Genomic DNA, 21,810 nt, shown 5'->3' on the forward strand with positions numbered 1-21,810 from the left:
AAACGGGGGAAAAAAAGTTATCGAATTATTATTTCAACTCAATAATTTTCATCAATTTGTATTTATCTAAAACTCTTTCACTTATTATAAAAATATATTTTTCTTCTATTAGAGAACAATTTCTACCATCGATTATTATACGTTTTTTTTTTTGCAATAAGAATAACCACAAAAGTTATTGAAATGACAAAACATTTTTTTTTTTTCTCAAACGTCTACGAAAAAGAAAAATAATTCCGAGAAAATTAATTATAAATAAAATAATGTCAATTATAATCACAATAGTTTTACTCTTAAAATGTTCTATTTCATCGTCTATATTTTTGGATAATTTTCAATCAATTATAAAAAAAGAAACACAAATTTCCAATTGTATTGTAACAACAGTGGAAAAAATTTTTGCTGCTACAACAAATTTACATGTAATTATCAATAATCAAGAAAATCATCAAGATATTATTGAAATTCTTTATCAAAATTTTAGTATTACAATAGAGAATAAAATAATTGAAGATAATACAACAAAAAGATTTCTAATAATTGAGGACAATGAACAAAATTTAAGAAAACAACTTGAAGAATCGTCACTATCAAAATGGACCGAGTATCTTATTATAACAAAATTAATTATAAATATTGAAAATCTTGCAAATTTTCTTTATAAAAAAGAATTTTATTTTATAACATTTTTATTAATAAATAAAAATATTACTAATGTAATTCAATTTAAATCGAATGCAAAAAATTACAATGAAATTCTTAATAAAATTGAATGTGATGAAAAATATTTCAACAATAATGAAAAAAATGATGAAAATTTAATACATCGTTACAATAAATTTGTTATCTGTCCTCCAATTGGATGTACATTGACATATTGGAAACTTGTAGCGGAGGCTCCAAATAATTTAACATATATAGTTTATGAAAATGGTACTGTAATTGCATATTCAATAGGTGCTGATATGTTGGAAGAATTTGCAAAAATTCATAAAATTCAAATTACAAATGATTTAAATCACAGTATTGTTGATACAAATTGGCAAGAAGGTGTAAAAGCAATTTCAAATGATTCCATTGATATTTTATTTGGATTTGCATTACCAACCACAAAAGATGTTGAATCCCTAATGCCGTCCACTTGGAATCAGTAAATATACATTTATTAATTATTATATTTTAATTTTTATTTTATTTAAAGAAATATTTGATTTATTTCTATTCAGTTTTACTTTAGGGGACATCCATTAATTACGTGAGGTCAAAATATATAGAACTATAAGTTTCACTATAAAAAAAAATCGTAAAAATATACTTTTATTTCATTTTACAATTAAATTATTTTAATTACGATATGCTGTATCATACAATACTTAATATTATACTATTTATATTATATTTATTTAAGTTATAAATATTTTATTTTTAAAATATTTGGGATAAAAATGAGAATTCTCACATGAGAATGGAAATCCATTTATGAGACTGGAGTTACCAACGTTGATTCGACGAAAAAAATTTTTTTTCTTAAAACAATATATTTTTTAGGTCCCTACTACATCCCCAAAAACGAAAAATGCAAAAATAACGCGGGGAAAACAATGATTCTCAATATAAACGTGACTTTTTTTTTCGAATTTTACTATTTTTTCAATTTTATGTTAATTCGAAGGCTTAGATCCCTTTTTAATTAATCGGCAATATATTTTTTAGGTCCCTACTACATCCCCAAGCACGAAAAAACCAAAAACAACGCGGGAAAACAGTGGTTCTCAATATAAACGTGCCTAACTTTTTCAAATTTTTTCGTTGTTATGATAATTCGAAGGCTTTGATCCCTTTTTAATTAATCGGCAATATATTTTTTAGGTCCCTACTACATACCCAAAAACGAAAAAACAAAAAACAACTCGGGGAAAACAGTGGTTCTCAATATAAACGTGCCTTACTTTTTCAAATTTTTCGATTTTTTCGTTGTTATGTTAATTCGAAGGCTCGTATCCCTTTTTAATTAATCGACAATATATTTTTTTGGTCCCTACTACAACCCCAGAAACAAAAAAACCAAAAACGACGCGGGGAAAACAGTGATTCTCAATATAAATGTGACAAAATGTTATAAATATAACAGGAATTATGTTGGAAAAATATAAACCGGAAAATAAACAGGATATGTAAAAGTTAAATAATTAAATTGTTTTTAGAAAATATTATATTATATGTATTTTAGGGTGGTCCTTAAAAAACAAATTTTCGAATTTTAAAGTTCGTAACCCCTCATTTTGTTAAGCATGGAAAAATAAGAGACACGTATTTTTTTTTTTTTTAAATTAATATTTAATGGTGCCTCATCGCACTTGAATTTTTACATGCATTTTGCATGGGGAAAAAACGTTTTTTCGTAGATTTGCTATGAAATGATGAAAAATGAATATTTTTTTATCGGACCACTTTGTTTTTCTTCATTTATGTTCAAAGAATAAGATCCAATAATTTATTTATGAATTTTTAATAACAAATATTTTTTAAACAGCCCCTAAAAACCCTCAAAAAATGCAAAATCAGGGAAAAATCGTTAAAAAATTGTTTATTAATATTTTTTATAGTCTTTTTTGCAAGATTTTTTATTTACAAATTGAACAAATACTATTAATCGTATTTTTCAATAATTTGCAATTTGTTTAAACAATATATTGTTGTTACTGTAAAATTGTTGTTAAAAATATCTGGAAAATGATGTTTTTTTTAATTTTATAACTTTTATTGACATGAACTGCAATAAATAACAGTTTATTTAAAAAAATGTCAACAAAAATTGTTTAAACAAATTATTTTTGTTATTTTAAAACTAGTGTTTAAATGTATTTTACAAAGTTGCTCTTCCCCCTTAATTTTGCAAGTAGTTCTGCTGTTTACAATTGCAATAGTATCTTAAATTTGAAACTTCATTTTCGACAAAATGACATGTCTCGTTATAATTCTAAATAAATAAGTAAACAATTATTTAAACAAATTATTTTTTTTGTTATTACTATTTTCAATATAGACCTAAAGAAATTCAAATTTTTAGTGATTTCTTGATTTTTAAGATTTTACAATTATTATAAATCAAAGCTAACTATCAAATATAATCTCAATAATTGGTTAACAATTGAATTTGTTTTTCTGTTCGTTCTCTTTGCAATGAAAATGAAAATTAATTTACTCTTTGGAATGATCAATAAAAATAATTTATTAGCAAATAAAACTACACAAATATATTTTTTGTTTTGGCTGTTATACAAATTTTCAGATTGGAAACAATAAGCTTTATTATAATAATAAAATAAAATTTATTTCTACTTTGAAAAAGACATGTGAACTAATCATAACTTTATGATAATAAAACTGATTTACTGAAACCTGGGTATTTTTGGCGATAATTCTGAACGACCTAAAAAATTATTTAGAATTAGTTTACAGGAAAAATATTTATTAATATTTTCATATTTAAATATGCAAAGAGTATTGAAATATAATACATACAACAGAAATTTCAGTCTTCAAAAAAATTTACCTGTAATAAGTACTGCTTTTGATCTTCATTTTTAGTAAACTTGTCATTGAACTCTTCTATAAGTTTCACCCCTCTTTCAGCAACATCATTCACGACTTTTAAGGACAGAAAAATTTTTCGCCCTTTTTGGAAATTTTTGTTTTCTTCCCAGAAAGAAGGATCTTCATATAAAAAATCTGTAGGGATATTAAATCTTTGGAAAAGCTGCTTCGACCGATTTGTAATTAAATTTTCTGGAAATAAATCTGATCTCAAGAACGAGTTAAGTTCTTTGTAGGATAACGTTTTTTTTTGAGTTGCAGTTTTACAATCTTCATTAATAGATTCAAATTCAATTATTTTATCAGCCACGGTTTTTCGCTTCTGATATTCAAGTCTCTTGTCAAATAAGCACAATGCAGCACATTCATCGTTTAAATACCATAGATGGTTTAAACATTTTTTTTGCACTTTTTCTGCTATTCGTGGGTTATACATTTTAAAACTTTCCAATTTTTTCAAAAAATGATAATCTGTAATTGGAGCTTCAGTGGCGTTTGCAGAACGAAACCATGCCTCGACATAGCAATAAATGATAAAACAACATATATTATTTATTGCATTTTTTTCATGTTTCGTTAGTTTAAATTGGTCTCTAAATAGAAATATTTTTAAGCAGTATATGGCTTTTGCCATCCACCGTGCTCTGTGATAGGCTCCAGGACTTCTGAATCTTATTCCACTTGGAGGGCTATCTCCTAAAAAAATTATAACTAGATCTAAGAACTCTTTGTAATCATCACGTGGAAAATCTTCCAAAATTTTCTTCTGTGCAAAGGAAAGAATGTTTGTTTTTACGGAATTCAAGCATTTGCGAACATCCTCGTCTGAATCCCATGTCATAAATTTAGTTGTGTCGATTTTTGGCCAGATTTTTTGAAATTTCTTAAAAATTTGAATATCAGGACCAGACTGAACAGAAAGTTTTGATTCTTCGAAGACACTGGCAAGCATTATTTCGTACACATGATGTCTACAAGCTAAAAACAGAATATCTCTGTTTAATTTTTGTTCGAGAAGAACACAGGCACCGTTTAAATGACCAGAATTAGCAGCCGTTGTATCGAAAACGAATGCCTGTGTTTGTTTCTCCAATGACCAACTTTGCAATAAATTATAAACCGCACAAGCCACTTGTTCTCCTGTTGCAGAACTCAATTTTGGTACACCGAGTAACTGCTCTTTATCGGAAGTCGTCGCAATCACAGGAAGACGGTCGACAGTTTCTTTACCAGTTAAATCGGGTAAAATTTTTGAATCCCAGTGAACAATGACAAAATCTCTAGTTTCGTTAGAAAATTTAATATGAATCTGATTGGCAGTTTCTTTTCGAAATTCTTCCCTTTTTCTTTTAATTGACGATCGATTTATAATAAATTCCCTGGGGTCCAAATCAAGAGCTTCAACACACGCTATTAAAATGTGAACAGCATCCCTGTCACTAATTTCACATTTATCAAATGCTGCACAAAGTTTTTCTTTTAAAATTGGTTGACGACCTCTTTTTGATTTTAATGTTGATGACACATTTGAAAATGCTTCATTATCGTCTGATTTCAAATTATCATCTTCAGAAACCTCATCTTCAGAAACCTTATCTTCATTGAAATTGTCAGACATCGGCATAGAAACTATTTCTTGTTCTAGAAAGAAAAATACAAATCAAACTAATATTAAATTTTTGTTAACTAAATTATTAATTTATTAAATTAGTTTACTGAACATCTACTTTGAAAATATGATCAATTGAGAAAAACTCTATCGTGAATTAAGAGAAGGAAAATAAAAGAATAAACAAATAATAATCAATAATAAATAAATTTGAATAAATTTTTACGAGGCCTTATTAAGAATAATCAAGATGTTCATTTATTTCAAAATTCTATAAAGACAACATGTTTAAACACTTAGAGTGGCCACTTCAGGTTTTTCAGTTTTTACACCACATAACATTAATAATTATTGACAAAATTAACATAAATATTATCATAATTATTCTAAATTGATTTTATTTTGTTACAACTTGACACTTTTTTGTGTCAAGATGTGTGAAAAAAGTATCAAGATGTAACAAAATAAAATCAATTCACAATAATTTAATCTTATTATTAAAAATGTAATTTAATATGTGGACACCTCCTTCAGGAGGTATCCATGCTCGATTATGATAATATTTATGTCAATTTTGTCAATAATTATGGATATTAAGTGGTGTAAAAAGATGAAAAACCTGAAGAGGGTACTGTAAGTGTCAAAACATATTCTCTTTATAGAATTTTGAAATAAATAAACATCTGGATTATTCGTAATATGGCCTCGAAACAATTTATTTAACATATAACAAATACGAATTAAAAAATTTATTAACCAAAATAAATGTAGTTTACAAAATCCACTAAAATCAAACTTAAAATACCAGTCATGTCGATTGACTTACCAATGTTATGTACTTCGTTTATTGAATCCACTAATTTAGTCTGCTCAACTTCACCTTTGTCATTCGAGAGATCTAAAATTTCAAATATTCCCTGCATGTATCCAACTCGACCTTTTTTTCGTTGACTTCTTAAAAATTCCTTATTTTCTTCGGTTCCAACTAAATTCATTGCATCTGCATGTGCTATATCAAATAGGTCGTTCAGTCCGTTTTTAAAATTTTCTTCTTTGATTCTTTGAGATTTCAAATTTCGGTTTTTATTTTTTTGTAACTGTCTTAACATATCATACAATTTCTCTAATTTTTTTACAGAATTATGATTATCTTTAGTTGGGATGTTAGCCTTTTTCCAAAAAATTTCACATTCATCAATCACAAGTTTAGCACTATCATGTAAATTCATTTTCGCGTTTCTTAAATTATAAAATAAAACACTAAGGCAGTCTCCATTTGATGGTAATTTACTACCTGTAATTTGGTGCTTCATCGCACCCACAAGATAAATTGGATAGCGAGACATTTTTTTTTAATCACGAGAATTTTAGTTATTTACTTACTTATATATTATAAGACATAAAATCCAAACGTTTCATTATTCTTTTTGTAAACTAGCAGGACAGTTCCGGTCGTCCGTTCATCAATGAGTATATCGCACTTTTAAAACATAATATGATATAATCACTTTCCTTGCACCAAAATTAGGATTTATTATAAACCGAAAGAACAAAGGATGATTGCATGGTTAATCATTACAAAAATTGAATTAATATATCCAAAATTTTAAAGTTGCAGTCATACCTGAACAAACCCGTCTAAACTTGTCGTAGCACATCGACTTGCAACATTATAAATAAAACTATACTGTCAGAATTAGGCTGGGCCGCAGTTAATAATTCGCACTGTATGTATTTTAGAAAATCTAAAAGTATTAAATTGATTAAAAAATTAAATTGTTTAAACAATTGTCGAAAATGAAGTTTCAAATTTAAGATACTATTGCAATTGTAAACAGCAGAACTACTTGCAAAATTAAGGGGGAAGAGAAACTTTGTAGATACATTTAAACACTAGTTTTAAAATAACAAAAATAATTTGTTTAAACAATTTTTGTTAACATTTTTTTAAATAAACTGTTATTTATTGCAGTTCATGTCAATAAAAGTTATAAAATTAAAAAAAACATCATTTTCCAGATATTTTTAACAACAATTTTACAGTAACAACAATATATTGTTTAAACAAATTGCAAATTATTGAAAAATACGATTAATAGTATTTGTTCAATTTGTAAATAAAAAATCTTGCAAAAAAGACTATAAAAAATATTAATAAACAATTTTTTAACGATTTTTCCCTGATTTTGCATTTTTTGAGGGTTTTTAGGGGCTGTTTAAAAAATATTTGTTATTAAAAATTCATAAATAAATTATTGGATCTTATTCTTTGAACATAAATGAAGAAAAACAAAGTGGTCCGATAAAAAAATATTCATTTTTCATCATTTCATAGCAAATCTACGAAAAAACGTTTTTTCCCCATGCAAAATGCATGTAAAAATTCAAGTGCGATGAGGCACCATTAAATATTAATTTAAAAAAAAAAAATACGTGTCTCTTATTTTTCCATGCTTAACAAAATGAGGGGTTACGAACTTTAAAATTCGAAAATTTGTTTTTTAAGGACCACCCTAATGTATTTACATTATTATATCTTCGAACAACTATAATGCAATAATGCAATAATAACACTGTCCGACAAAAATGATTTTTTTTTCTGCCCCTCGGATAATTCCGGTCACTTTCGATAGATTTTTACACGCTGATTACGAATCTGCAAATAAAAATGCTCTAGCACGTCCAGTTTCTGAGAAAATTAGTGTTAAAAAGTCGAAAATGCGTGTTTTTGGCCATATTTGAATTTGAATAAAATAAAAATAAGAGGTGCTAGAATCTTGTTCTTGGGTTCAAATGAAAGCTTGAAACTTAAACAACAATTCCATGAAGGGAAAAATTAAAGGCATAATGATAAGGCTGTTAAAACTTATTTTTTCATTTGCGATTAATTTTGTCATTTTTCATATTCAACGAACACTGTATATAACCCTAACATTTTGAAACAAGTGACAAGCAAGTGAATGAAACATCATTCGAATTTGAAAATTTTTCAGTTGACTTTCAGGTTACTTATTATCTAATTAATTTTCTATTAACTATTTTCGTCAATCGTGACGAGTATAAACACACAAACTTTAATAAATAATAAATAATTATCACAAATAACAAAATTTCACAATACACCTAAAAAAGTTTATATAATTAACATCTTATTAGTTTCATTTAACATAAAATACACAAATACAATATTTAAAATTCTATACGATAGATAAAAAATTTCAAAATATATCTTAAAAAATTTTCAAAAGATGTCTTTGAATTTTTAATATTCATATTTTTAAAATTCACACTTTAAAGATATTATTATTTAAAATCAGTTTAATTTTGTTAATTTTGCCTTCCTCTTTAATTTTTTTTCTTATAAAAATATAGTCTAGATTTTAATTTTACATTTAAGAAAGATTTTTATTTTTCTTCACCGTTGCAGAATATCTTAAATTTTGATGATTCTACAAAAATATTCTAATCTTTTCGAATCTTTTCTTTTACTTCTATATTTCCTTTAATTTTGATTTTGATTTTGATTTTGAAGATTTTGAAATTTTTTTAAACTAACACTTTTTAAACAGAAGTAACAATTTGCTATATGAACTTTATTATTCCGTTTAAGTTATAGAAAATGTGAACAGAAACGATAAAATGCGTAATTTTTTTAAATATTTGGACTTTTCAATGAATATGACCACAAATGAATAAAAAGTAGTCTTTTTTTTAAATATTCTTCTGATTAGTATCTAACCTTTGTTTAATGACAAGTTTTTAAAAAGTAATGTTTACTTAAAAATCAATTCAAAATGTCACGGCATTGTTCAATTTCTCGTGACTCTTTTTGTTACATTTGTGGTAATTTTATTATTAAAGGACAAGAAAAAGTTTTACACAAGTTTTAAAGGAGGCTTATAAAGCTTGTTTCAAAATGGAAGTGAAAGATCCACAAAAATACAAATATGTGCCTTCTGAAATATGTGCAACTTGTGCAAGAACTTTAAGAGACTGGATGCAAGGTACACGATCGTTCTCATTTACAAGTCCTATGATTTGGAAGGAACAAAAGGATCATGAAACAGATTGTTACTTCTGTCTGACAAAGGCTGTTGGTTTTAATCGAAAAAACAAAAATTGCATTAAATACCCTGATATCGAATCAGCAAAACGTCCTAAAACTAAAAACCATGATTTTATTCCTAAAAATTTAGAAGAAGTTCTGGATGAAGTTATGATTGAAAATGAAGTCGAGACTGAAGTTGAAGATAACAATGATGATGTTGATGATAATTTTTTTGATCTAGAATCATCGGCTCCACAGTTAATTACTCAAGAAAAGTTAAATGATCTTTGCCGAGATCTGAATTTAACAAAGGAAAAATCTCAGCTTTTAAGTTCTAGATTGAAAGAGTGGAATCTATTGAACGCTGATGCGAGAATTTCATCATTTAAAAATCGAGAAAATAATTTTTCTTCGTATTATTCGTATTTTCCCGATGAAGATTTGTGCTTCTGCCATGACATAGATGGACTTATGCAAGAATTAAAAATTATTTACAATCCAAAAGACTGGAGGCTGTTTATAGACTCTTCGAAATCTGGTTTGAAGGCCGTACTCTTGCATAATGGAAACGAAAAAAAAACAGTTCCTATAGGATACTCAGCAACGATGAAGGAAACGTACGATAACTTATCTCGTCTGATTAATTTAATTTATTCAAAACATGAATGGCAAGTGTGTTCCGATTTAAAAGTGGTAGCCATTATTTTAGGTCTTCAGACGGGATACACAAAACACATGTGCTTTCTGTGTTTGTGGGACAGTAGGGATAGAAAAGCTCATTACGTAAAAAAAAATTGGCCACTCCGTGAAAATGCAATTATTGGGAAAAATAATGTGAAGAATATGCCACTGGTTAATCGCAAGAAAGTTATTCCGCCTCCTCTACATATAAAACTGGGCCTTATGAAAAATTTTGTAAAAGGCTTAGACAAGGCAGGACTTGCTTTCGTTCATTTGAAAAAAATATTCCCGAAATTAAGTGACGCAAAAATAAAAGAAGGAGTTTTCAACGGGCCCCAAATTAGGAGCGTTTTGAAGGATGAAAAATTCGTCAGTTATTTGGCTCAAAAGGAATTGCGGGCTTGGAAAGCTTTCGTTAGTGTCGTTACAGGATTTTTGGGAAATAATAAAGACGATAATTATGAGTGTCTTGTCCAGGAATTGATTGTTGCATACCAAGAGATGGGATGCAATATGTCTTTGAAAATTCATTTTCTTGACTCTCATCTCGATTTCTTCCCTGAAAATCTTGGAGCAGTCAGTGACGAACAAGGTGAACGATTTCACCAGGACATCAGTACAATGTAAAGTCGATACAAAGGAAAAAGTCCACTTAAAATGCTGTCAGATTATTGTTGGTCATTGGTACGTGATATACCAGACGCTACATACAAACGCAAATCCAATTGAAAAATTTTGTACTCTTTGATTTTGTTGTATATATGTTACTAATTTAATTTTTTTCTGGTTTTAATTTTCAAAGTTTGTGTATTTAAATTTTTAATTTATTCGTTATTTACAATTGTAAATTTACAATTAAAATTATTATTGTCTGAAAAAACATTTATAAAATTTAGAAAGACGAGAAAAGTTTGTCTACATTTGGATTGCTAAATAAACCTCATTTAGCCATATTTCCATTTATTTATTGCTCTTTGTAATCTTCATTTATATATCTGAATTTTCAAATAAATGAAATTAAAATAAAAATATATCCGAAAAATAAAATTAATTAAAATTTTTGATTAACAAAAACATTTTTTATAAAATTTTTAAATTTTTATTTAAATATTAATTTAACCTATATGTAATAATTGAAAGTTAATTATTTATTACTGTATTTTGTTAATAAAAACAATTCGGCCCAGCGTTCTGCAGAAGTCTTCAAAAAACTGTATAGTGAACATTATCTTATTTAAATATGGTTTAAAGAAGGTAAGTTTAAAAATTAATAGATAATAAGTAACCTGAAAGTCACGTGAAAAATTTTCAAATTCGAATGATGTTTCATTCACTTGTTTGTCACTTGTTTTAAACTATTAAGGTTATACACGGTGTTCGTTGATTATGAAAAATGACAAAATTAATCGCAAATGAAAAAATAAGTTTTAACAGCCTTATCATTATGCCTTTAATTTTTCCCTTCATGGAATTGTTGTTTAAGTTTCAAGCTTTCATTTGAACCCAAGAACAAGATTCTAGCACCTCTTGTTTTTATTTTATTCAAATTCAAATATGGCCAAAAACACGCATTTTCGACTTTTTAACACTAATTTTCTCAGAAACTGGACGTACTAGAGCATTTTTATTTGCAGATTCGTAATCAGCGTGTAAAAATCTATCGACAGTGACCGGAATTATCCGAGGGGCAAAATCATTGTCGGACAGTGTAATAAACATAATTCAAAATAATGATGTCCACATTTGTTTGAAAAAATTTTTAAAACATGTGTATTAAGTAACGTTTAACTTTGTGAATATTTAATAAGAATTTTCAAAATTAATAATTTCTAATATTCTATTTCCTATTGGATGATAATTATGTTTGTTCCTTGGAAGCATAACTAACCGTCGACTTTCCTAGCGATGCTGACTTTAATTAATAGTGTTTTTTTGCTGTTAAAATTAATATAAAAAAATATTAGTTTGTGATTGTTATTTAAATACCTGTTTTTGCGCAAAAAGAAATATGAAACACATAAAACGGAACAAGATAAGAGTATTATCAATATTTTTTATATATTAATTAAAATATATTAATAAATATTGAATTTTGTTAATTTTTATTAACTTTATATTATTAATAAATATTTTTTTGTATCAAAAATTCAATGTTTAATAATATAATTACAATTAAAATTTTGTTAGTAAATCGGTAAATTTTTTACCAAAATCATGTTTTCAATGTTTTTACATTCACACACAGAATAAATTTTGATTATTTTATTTAAAAGTTTAAAGGTATAAATATAAATACATTTTTTTAAAATTGTTAAAATTTAACGAAAGATATTAATCTAAAGTTTTATAAAATTGAAATTAAAAATTTAATTGTCTATAAATAGAATTTATATAGAAATTTTTATAAATGTGTTTATGACTCTTCACTATAAATATTTCTTTCTTAATCTGAATTATTTACTTTTGCTTTAATTCTTTGAAATTACTTGGTAAGATTTTATGAAAATAAAAACTTATTCAGAAATTTTTTTAACTAATTCACATTAAGGAAGTAACATTAATTAAGGATTGTAATTAATTTTCGAAAAAAATTCGGAACAAAATTTATAGTTGTATTTGTTGATAGAAAAACTTATTTTTCAACAAATTTTAATGTACTTTTCACACTTTTTAAGTTATCAGAAAGTATACAGCAACCCATTAAATAATCTGTAAAAGAGAAATATTATAATTATTTTTAATTTGTAAATTATTTACCTTTTTTGTTTTAAATATGCTACAACGAATTTCTTTTACTGAGTATTTTTGTATCGTTTGCAAAGTTTGCAAGTATAAGAATAAGAAAAGCTGTAATATGTTCCTATGCTTGAAGTTGACACTTCAGAATCAGAATTCGCATCCCCTTTTATAATACACATGTTGTGCATTTCTCCTGAGCATACGGAACAGAAAGTTGTTTCTTCTAATTCTTTAATATTTTTTAAGCAATATTTACAAACTTTTATTAAATTACTCAAATTTTTAATCAATGTTTCGGCCACTTCCTTTCTAAACTCTTGAGGGTCAAACTCAACGCACATTGTTAGTCCTGATGCAATGCATTTAATATAATATATTATAAAAACTCCACAACTCCAATAATCTAGCAGACTTTGGTGTGGTTTAATATGACGAAATACTTTTCTTATCCATTTTATATGTTTTAATGATGCAAAAGTTGAAGTATTTTTGCAAATTTTTAAAAAATTTTCAAACTCATCACAAGCTCTTTCCAAATCGCTTGCATCCGCATATGGATCCAATAAAGTAAGCGATCTTTCCTTTATATTAGCAATGAGTACTCTCCAGTGAAAATTCATTACATATGGGAAAGATAAGAACATTTTTTTAGCATTGTCCTTAAATCATAAATTGCGAAGCTATTTAATCTTCTTTTACCATTGTAGTCACCTATAATAATGTGTGTGTCATCCGTTGTAAAAAATGTTATTTCGTTGTCCCAGTTTGAGTAACTTACAGTATTGTATGCATCAATGATTAATCCATTGACCCAACCTTTTTCTTGGACAATTGTGCTAAAATGTCGACAAGTGAGGTGTATTTCGTGATATGTTGAAGGCGATTCCGTTGGTAAAATGTATTTACCTATCTTTATAAAATCCGATTTCGAAGATTCATAATATTTAATATTATTAAGCATATTTTTCGACAAAAATAAATCGTTCTTTTCAACTATTTTTACGTTTTCTGAACTTTCAGATGCGCTGTTATCATCTGATGAAAAACTTAATCTTTTTGGTTTTTTCAAACATTTTATTTTCGCTGTCGTTTGTTTTAGTGTTTCTTCATCATTCTGACTATTTTGAAGTTTAACATCTAATTGTGCAATCAAACTTTTATTTTTAGTTTTTAAGTCGTCAAATGGAGAAAACACTTTTTCATCTTGGACGAAATCATTCAATCTGCGAAATTTTTTTCCTTTATTTTTTGGATTTTTCAGTAATTTTTTTCTTTTTTGAATTTTTTCTTTTTGAATTACTTTATCAATTTCTTTTATTATTTTTTTTGTAATTCTTTTTACTGATTCCATTTGAAAATGATTTTTACTTGTTTTTTGTTGTTTGCTGTTTTTCCAAATTTCCCGTACAAACGGATTATCTTCTGGACCTGGATAAAGAGGTGTTTTCTTTGAGTGGAGGTTTATTTTTTTACCAATAGCAGTTTTTAAGCTCGCCTCTTTTAATAAATCTTCGACGTTATTATTTAATTTTCTGACCACAAGTCCAATTGGATTTAACTTTTGATTTTTTAATACATAATATTTTATCACTTTATTGTGTGATTCCACAAATGCATTGCTTACTCTAGATATATTAGAATCAACTAAATTCATCATCAAACTGCCACATATCGAAATATATGGAATAAACTCAATAGTGAGGTATTCTAAATATTTCGGTCCATAGAATGCATTCGAAATTTCATCATTATCAATATAGGCTTCTAAATCTGTTAATGTTCTTTCAATTATAATAAATTTGGAATAATATCTGTTGAAAAAGGGTGATTTGCTATAGACAGCGTTATTGTCTTCGTATAGAATATCAAATTCTGTTTCTGCTTTTAATTCATTTTTGACTTCATTATATAATTTAAAATCATCCATTATATTTGAAATATCCTTAATTTTACTAGACTTAACTCCACTTAAAACTTTTAATGACTGATTTGCTTTTATTTTATCCTTAGTAAGTAATAATTGAGCTAACTCCTCATAGACAGCATCCAATTCTATTAAATTTTTACATAATAAAATTAAACTAAATAATTCTAAAAAAATGTGTTTATTATCTTTAAATTCACATAGGGTAATCGGTACAATGATTGGCCCCCCTAAGAAAATTTTTATGTTTGACTTACTGTCGAATTCACACCATATGTCAAAAAAATATTTGAGAAACACTAATCGCCCATAAATTTATTCTATTTTAAATATTAGTAATTAGAAAAAAATAGGAAAAATTTTAAATAACAGATATGTTAAGAAAATAATGCAAATGTCAGAAAATACATTTATTGGCCTTAAAAACATAGTGATTGGCAGTTGCCAATAATTGTATCATTGGCCTCTGTAAGTTTTTAAATACAATGATTGGCCACCTTTCCTATTAACATGAAGTTATTAGAATTATAGGTATAACCTGTACTTTTTTGAAAGCAACAGAGGCGACACTGGTGGCAAAATAAAATGTTGAATTTTCAGTTATTGGCCCCTATCGTTGTACAATGATTGGCCGTGGCCAAAAATTGTAATTTAAGGTTATTTAACATTTTTACATAAACAGACTTATTAAAAACAAATATTTAAGTGTTGTAAAAAATGTTTGATAATATTTTACAATATTTTTGAAAACTACAGTCATTGGCCTCTTTAGCCACCATGGCCAATCATTGTATTTTCGTACAATTCAAAGAGGGTATTATTGGCCTCCCAATAAATTAAAAAAACGTTATATTTTTAAATAAAAAACTATTTTATCGTGTATTTGTAACCACTGCAAGTTTATATAAGAACAAATTTTCTTAAAAACATATTTTTACACTAAAAAATTTCTAATCTTTTATTAGGGTACACTACTGATCACCATAGTATTCTTTGCTGTCAAACTTTGTTTTCAGAACACTTAAATAAATAATTAAATTTAAATTAATAATGAAGGACCAGATAATCCCGACTGAAATGATCGCAGCGTAATTGTGTGAAGTTTATTAAGCATAAATTGAAAAATGATTTGATGTTAGTTTTTTCTTATTATATTTATATTTCATCAAGACGGCCAATCATTGTAGGGTGGCCAATCATTGTACCGATTACCCTAATTTTTTTTCGATTTGACGCGATACTGTATGCAGTAAATGGGCATTGCAGGATAACAATATTGTTATATTCGGTGGTATTTTTCCTTCAGATACATATTCGTACGTTAGTTTTAAATAATTTTCAATCGTTATCTCATTCCATTCAAATAGAATCGATTTCATGCTTGCCCATGACCAATCTACCACTATAGCCTTAAATAAAGGCCAAATATTATTATGTAAACGAATTACAAAAAATTTGAAATCTTTTAAAAATTTACTAATCGAAGGTGTGTCGTGCTGACAGGTTATCATTTCCGCAGCGGGCATAACCGATTACATTAATCTGCATACAATACTATAATAATATACCTGGTGGCAATTGTAAGGCCTCCGAACAAATGCTCCAGTTGAATCAAAATGTGCAATTTTAATGTTTTTATCTTCAATAATCGCTCTTACTTGGTTTTTAGTGAACGTTATTACCCTCAGTGGTAATCCAACTGACTGTATATATGGATCACTGGTCGATTCATTTTGACTAATATACAGTTGCATTAAATCTTGTAAATTTAAACTCTGCAATTCTAACTGAGTTTCTTTGTTAATTTCTGATTTTATTTTATGAATGGTATTTACTCTTACAACAGATTGGGGATGTCCTTTGTCCCACATCTCGACATTAACTTTTTTTATTTGATCATGATAAAACATTATAATTTTTAATGTTTCCCTCACGGCATCTCGGCTATAAGTTTCGTTCACATTTTGCCACATATTTCTTGGGACTTGATAAGTTCCAATATGGACTGTATAATGAATATTTTTTTTTTGATTAATTTTAGCGTTTTGGCCTTTCAATGTAAATGCCTTTGGTATTTTATTATTTATTTTTTCCCTTATTTTTAATTCAATATCAGAGTTAACTTCGGATTCAGTAGTATCAGAATTGATGCTACTTGAACCCGAAGTTAATTCATATCCATCAAAAGGGGAATGAGCTCTGGAACTACTTAAACTATTATTATCACTATTATCTTTTTCATTTTCAAATTTTGATACTTCATAAGGGCAATCCGCGTTATCAGAGTGGAGAATCAACGTTTTATCATTGTTTTTATTTATTAAATTTAAATATCCTTTTTCGCTTTTATTAATATTATTATTTAAACTATTATCAATCATTTTTTCTTCTTCTTCAATAAAATTAAACACTGACAAATCTTTTTTATTTTCAAATTTTGATACTTCAAAAAGATAATCCTCGTTCTCACAGTCGAGAATGAACGTTTTATCATTTTCATTATTCCTATGTATTAAATTTAATTGTGCTTTTACGCTTTTATTAATATTAGACGTTGGCCCTTGTTCATTTTCCTTATCAAAATTTAAAATCGAATCATCTGTTAATATTTTTTCTTTCTTCTGTAATATGTACATTAAAATGTCCCTTTCTCTCATCGCCTGTAAATAGTAAATTTAAAATTTCACTACATTCAGTATTATCAACAGGAATAAATTCTCCAAGCTTTTGTAATTTTTCATTTCCATTCAGTGTATATACATACACTTTATATTCGTATAAGTTTGAAAAAATACAAATTTCAAAATCTGTCCCGTACTCCCCATTTTTTCCCATTATATTTTCATACATTTCAGGATTCTTATACGATGCTTCCACACATGTACAACTTAATTTTTCAAAATACTCCTCCCAGTTATCTTTCACGTATCGTACTATTTCTTGTCTTATTTCATTATAATTTTTTTGATGCCCATAAAAAACATAAGACAAAGACCGGAATAAACAATTACCGTCTCCTCTTATAGTGTACAATGATATAATTTTCAAGATTTACGTCTGTATCGTTATAAAACGTTTCAATTTTTTTATTATACTCTGTGTTTACATTTGATTTTTGAAGTTCAGAAAGACTATTGAATGAGGGGATAGTATAATTTGTAGTTCTCCTTTTTTCTTCCAACTCCCTTGTACTAACTTTACTAAACTCCTCATCATTTTCCCATAATTTTTTTAAGCGATTTTTAAATAATTTATCGCATTTTACTTTTGCTATTTTGGCAACCTTAAAAATAAAATTTTATTTAAAATATGTTTTATGTTCCTGTGAAAAAGTATAATATGAAAAAATAAATGGATTAAATTAAATTTTTATATATAATATTGAAAATTGCATCTGTATATTACATTAAAATTTGTAACATTTTTAACAATAAAAATTGGAAATAAGACAAATTTTGATAATTTAAAAATAATTTTTTTATAATTTAGATAAATTAAAGATTAAACAATGCACTGATAGAGAAAAATTGATATTCAGATTTACTGCCTATATATTCAAGAGTGAACATCTAAAGTACTTAAGGTCATGTGATTGTAATGATTTTACATGTAAATATTATCCGCAGGTTTTTTTTTTGCAAAATACTTGATAGACTAAATTAAAACATTGTGGAGAACTTTAAAAATATAGTATAAGGATTCGTTGTCATGTGACAGAGTAAAATCGTTTTTCCGACATATTAAATTTTTCTCAAATAAGAAAATTTTTTTAAATAAATTTTTTTTATAAAATATTAATAATCTGGATCTTAACAGCGATTCTTTGTACTAATTTTTAACTCTCCACAAAATTTTAGCTCAATCTATGAAATATTTTTTGATAAAACCTGCGGAGAAAATTTTTATGTGAAATCAAAACAATCGCTTAACCTTAACTGCAGGACAAGCATCTAGATAATTAAATTCATTAGAATTCTCACTTAATAGTTTTTTAAGTTATTTCAATTTTTAAATATCATAATTTGCATTACGCCGCATTTTTATTTGCAGAATTATTATATGTGATTTAATTCTTAAAAATCAAATTTTGGTGAAAAAAAATTCTATCAAATAATACATTGAAAGAAAACATATATTAAATTTCAATAAGTACAGTAGCAATTTTACTTAATATTTTTAAATTTAGGGAAAACGAGTCAAAATGTGAAATATTTATATAAACAAATAAGGGATTCTTTATGTTTATTTCATGAACATTTTGCCTCCTTATTGTGTGATGCAAAAAATTTGCATAAAATTATAATAAATATAGCAATAAATTTCTTTAATTCATTTTATTGATTTAAATTGATTTAAGTAAAACATTTAAGAGTTGAAAAATGTTTTAAATTAATTAAAATTAATTAAATTTTTTGAAAAATTTAAAAAATTTTAATTTATTTTGGATAAAACATACTTTATATATGCCAATCGATTCGTTTCTATGCAAGGAGTACAATTATTATTTTATGTATAAACTTTGAATTTAAATAAACACAACATTTTTAGATAGAAATATCAAAAATTTGATTAAAGTTCGTAAATATTTACTACGATTTGGAAACAATTTATTAAAAATTGTAATATATTTTGTACTTTTTATATCAATATTTCCTATTTTGACTCTTTTTCCCTAAATTGAAAAATATTTACTAAAATTTCTACTGTACTTATTGAAAGTTAATATAAATTTTCTTTCTGTGTATAATTAATGCAAATACAAATTTCAACAAATGAAGATTCGGAGAATTAGAAATGCCGTCAGTTAAAAATTCGAATTACTTAAAATCTTGAATGACAATCCCGATAATAAAATTTTCTTAAATGTTTAATTACAGATTTTTAAATATTATCTAACTCACAGAAAATTAAAAGGCATTAAAATAAGCTGCAACGCTTCTTATTTTAATCCAATTTTGCTTATTTTAATCCATTTTGGTATTAAAATAAGCAAAATTGGATTAAAATAAGAAGCGTTGCAGCTTATTTTAATGCCTTTTAATTTTCTGTGCTATTATTATTACTTTTATTATTGAATAATATTATGAAAAAATCGAATATAATGTACAGATGACAAATTTTTTATTAACAAATAATAAATTATAGTATAAGGAATTAAACGTGGAGTGATTAAAGTGAAAAAAATTTACTCTCAAACATGGATATTTTTTAATTATATAATGAAATCAAAAAATTCAATAGGAAAAAATGTTAGATTGCAAATAATGAAAATTTTATCGTGTATATTACCCAAAGAAAGTGAAATTTATTTTTTATTAACATTTTTTTGGCCAAACAATTTTTTCCAAAAATACATTTAACCAAGCGAATGGACATTAGAAAAAGCTATCGAAACTGATATTGGAACAGTTTTTTTTTATTACTTCAGAAAAAAAATTTGAAGAATTATTCTCCAATAGAATTACAAATTACGCACGTTTGAGCTCGATTGGAGGAAACCTTTTTTTTATCTTTATCACTTCACTTGAAATCTCATGTAGATGATTTAAACAAACACAAATCATATTTTGACAACAATGTGCTCGATATTTTGTTGTCATCAAAATTTTTATGATAAAAAATATGAGAATAAAAAGAGATAGGGGAATACATATGTAAATATTTCTTTTAGGAAAATTAATTTTTTTGATAATATACATATTAATAAATCATAAAAACTCAAAAATATGTTTTGAGTTAAAGAACATGTAAGCGAAAATTGCATCTTTTTTAATCAAATACGAAAAAATACAATTAATTGATTAATTTAATTTAAAGCGGCTAACTATAACTTTTAAGAAATAATTGTAAATAGTGTTTAAATAAAGTATAAATTATCTAAATTGAAATAATTTAAAATAAAAATTGAAAAATAAAAAAAATATAAATTAAACTTATTTTTATCTTTACTTTCCAAAAAAATATTGCAAAGTTTAATCCTATCACGCTTCAGTGAATTTTCAAACAAAAAATTTTACAAGTATTTCTGAAGTTATCGTAAGTCACTTCGTAAAAATAATTTAAATTATTGTTACGTGAATATACCTCTTTATACAATTCATTTAAGGCAATATCCTCAAAATTGTTATATGATTGAAGAATTGCATCGAAAAATGCCTTTTTAACCTTTGTAGCCATTTTTTACATCAATATAATTAAATTTCATACAATTAAGAAAGCTGTCGCTTTTATGACATTCAACAAATTCTTTATAAAAGAGAAGTAAAAAACTCCAATTATAATTTTAATTAATTATATTCTCCAGAAACGATTCTCAATTTGGTTGATGAAAACATATAAATCAAATAATAAACTGTCGTTTACAAAAAAGTCTTTAAAAACAGAACTTCCTATAAATATTATTTTAAACAAAAATAAATTCTGTGACAAAGTTATTATATTCACACTTATATTTCACTTTTATTATATAGATGCTTATTTACACGTGGTCGTCGTCGTATGCATATACCGGGCAGCGTTTACCATGCTTTTAGGCCTGAGCAGAATAAGGTTATTCAAGTTGGGTGGGGGAAAGCCAAGATGGATGATGGCTCGTGCACCTATCAGCCTATCAGCATTCATTCCCACGAGAAATTTCTCGTGGGAATGAATGCTGATAGGCTGATAGGTGTACCAGCCATCATCCATCTTGGCTTTCCCCCACCCAACTTGAATAACCTTATAGCTTCTCGAAAGACGTTTGCGCAGTAATATATTTCGATGGCGCTAATATTTAAATTCAAAATATTTTCAAAAAGGACTTTTTAAATAAAAATAATATTTTAGTATAAACCATACAATCTATTTTTTAATATTAATTAAATATTTTAATAAATATTTTTATATAATTATATAATTATATAATTATATAAAAACATAATTTATAAATATAATATTTTTTAATAATTAATTTATTTTATAAGTTTAATAAATTTAATGATATTAAGAATAAAATAAATGTAATAATTTTTAAATTATAAACATTTTTTAAGTTTAAAAAAAATTTGAAAAACATAAAAAACAATTTTTTTAACAACGCTGTTGAAATTTTGAAAATACAAAAATTTGTTTTAGGAATATTAATATATATTTTATATTTATATTGAGAATCACTGTTTTCCCCGCGTTGTTTTTGGTTTTTTCATTTTTGGGGATGTAGTAGGCACCTAAAAA

At 26.0% G+C, this 21,810-nt stretch overlaps 1 protein-coding gene across 1 annotated transcript in view; it reads left to right on the forward strand.

The window, feature by feature from the left end:
• Positions 1–1,047: 1,047 nt before the first annotated feature.
• LOC127285023 (uncharacterized) overlaps positions 1,048–21,810 on the forward strand; it is a 32,657-nt gene continuing 11,894 nt past the window's right edge. Inside the window, exon 1 of the mRNA XM_051310784.1 lies at positions 1,048–1,150. Within this exon, the coding sequence (XP_051166741.1) occupies positions 1,131–1,150 (20 nt within the window). The 5' untranslated portion in view covers positions 1,048–1,130. The remainder of the gene's footprint in view (positions 1,151–21,810) is intronic.

The sequence above is a fragment of the Leptopilina boulardi genome, unplaced genomic scaffold (assembly GCF_019393585.1).
Source record: "Leptopilina boulardi isolate dan_hultmark-lab unplaced genomic scaffold, ZJU_Lbou_2.1 LbouV2_327, whole genome shotgun sequence".
Taxonomy (NCBI): Eukaryota; Metazoa; Arthropoda; class Insecta; order Hymenoptera; family Figitidae; genus Leptopilina; species Leptopilina boulardi.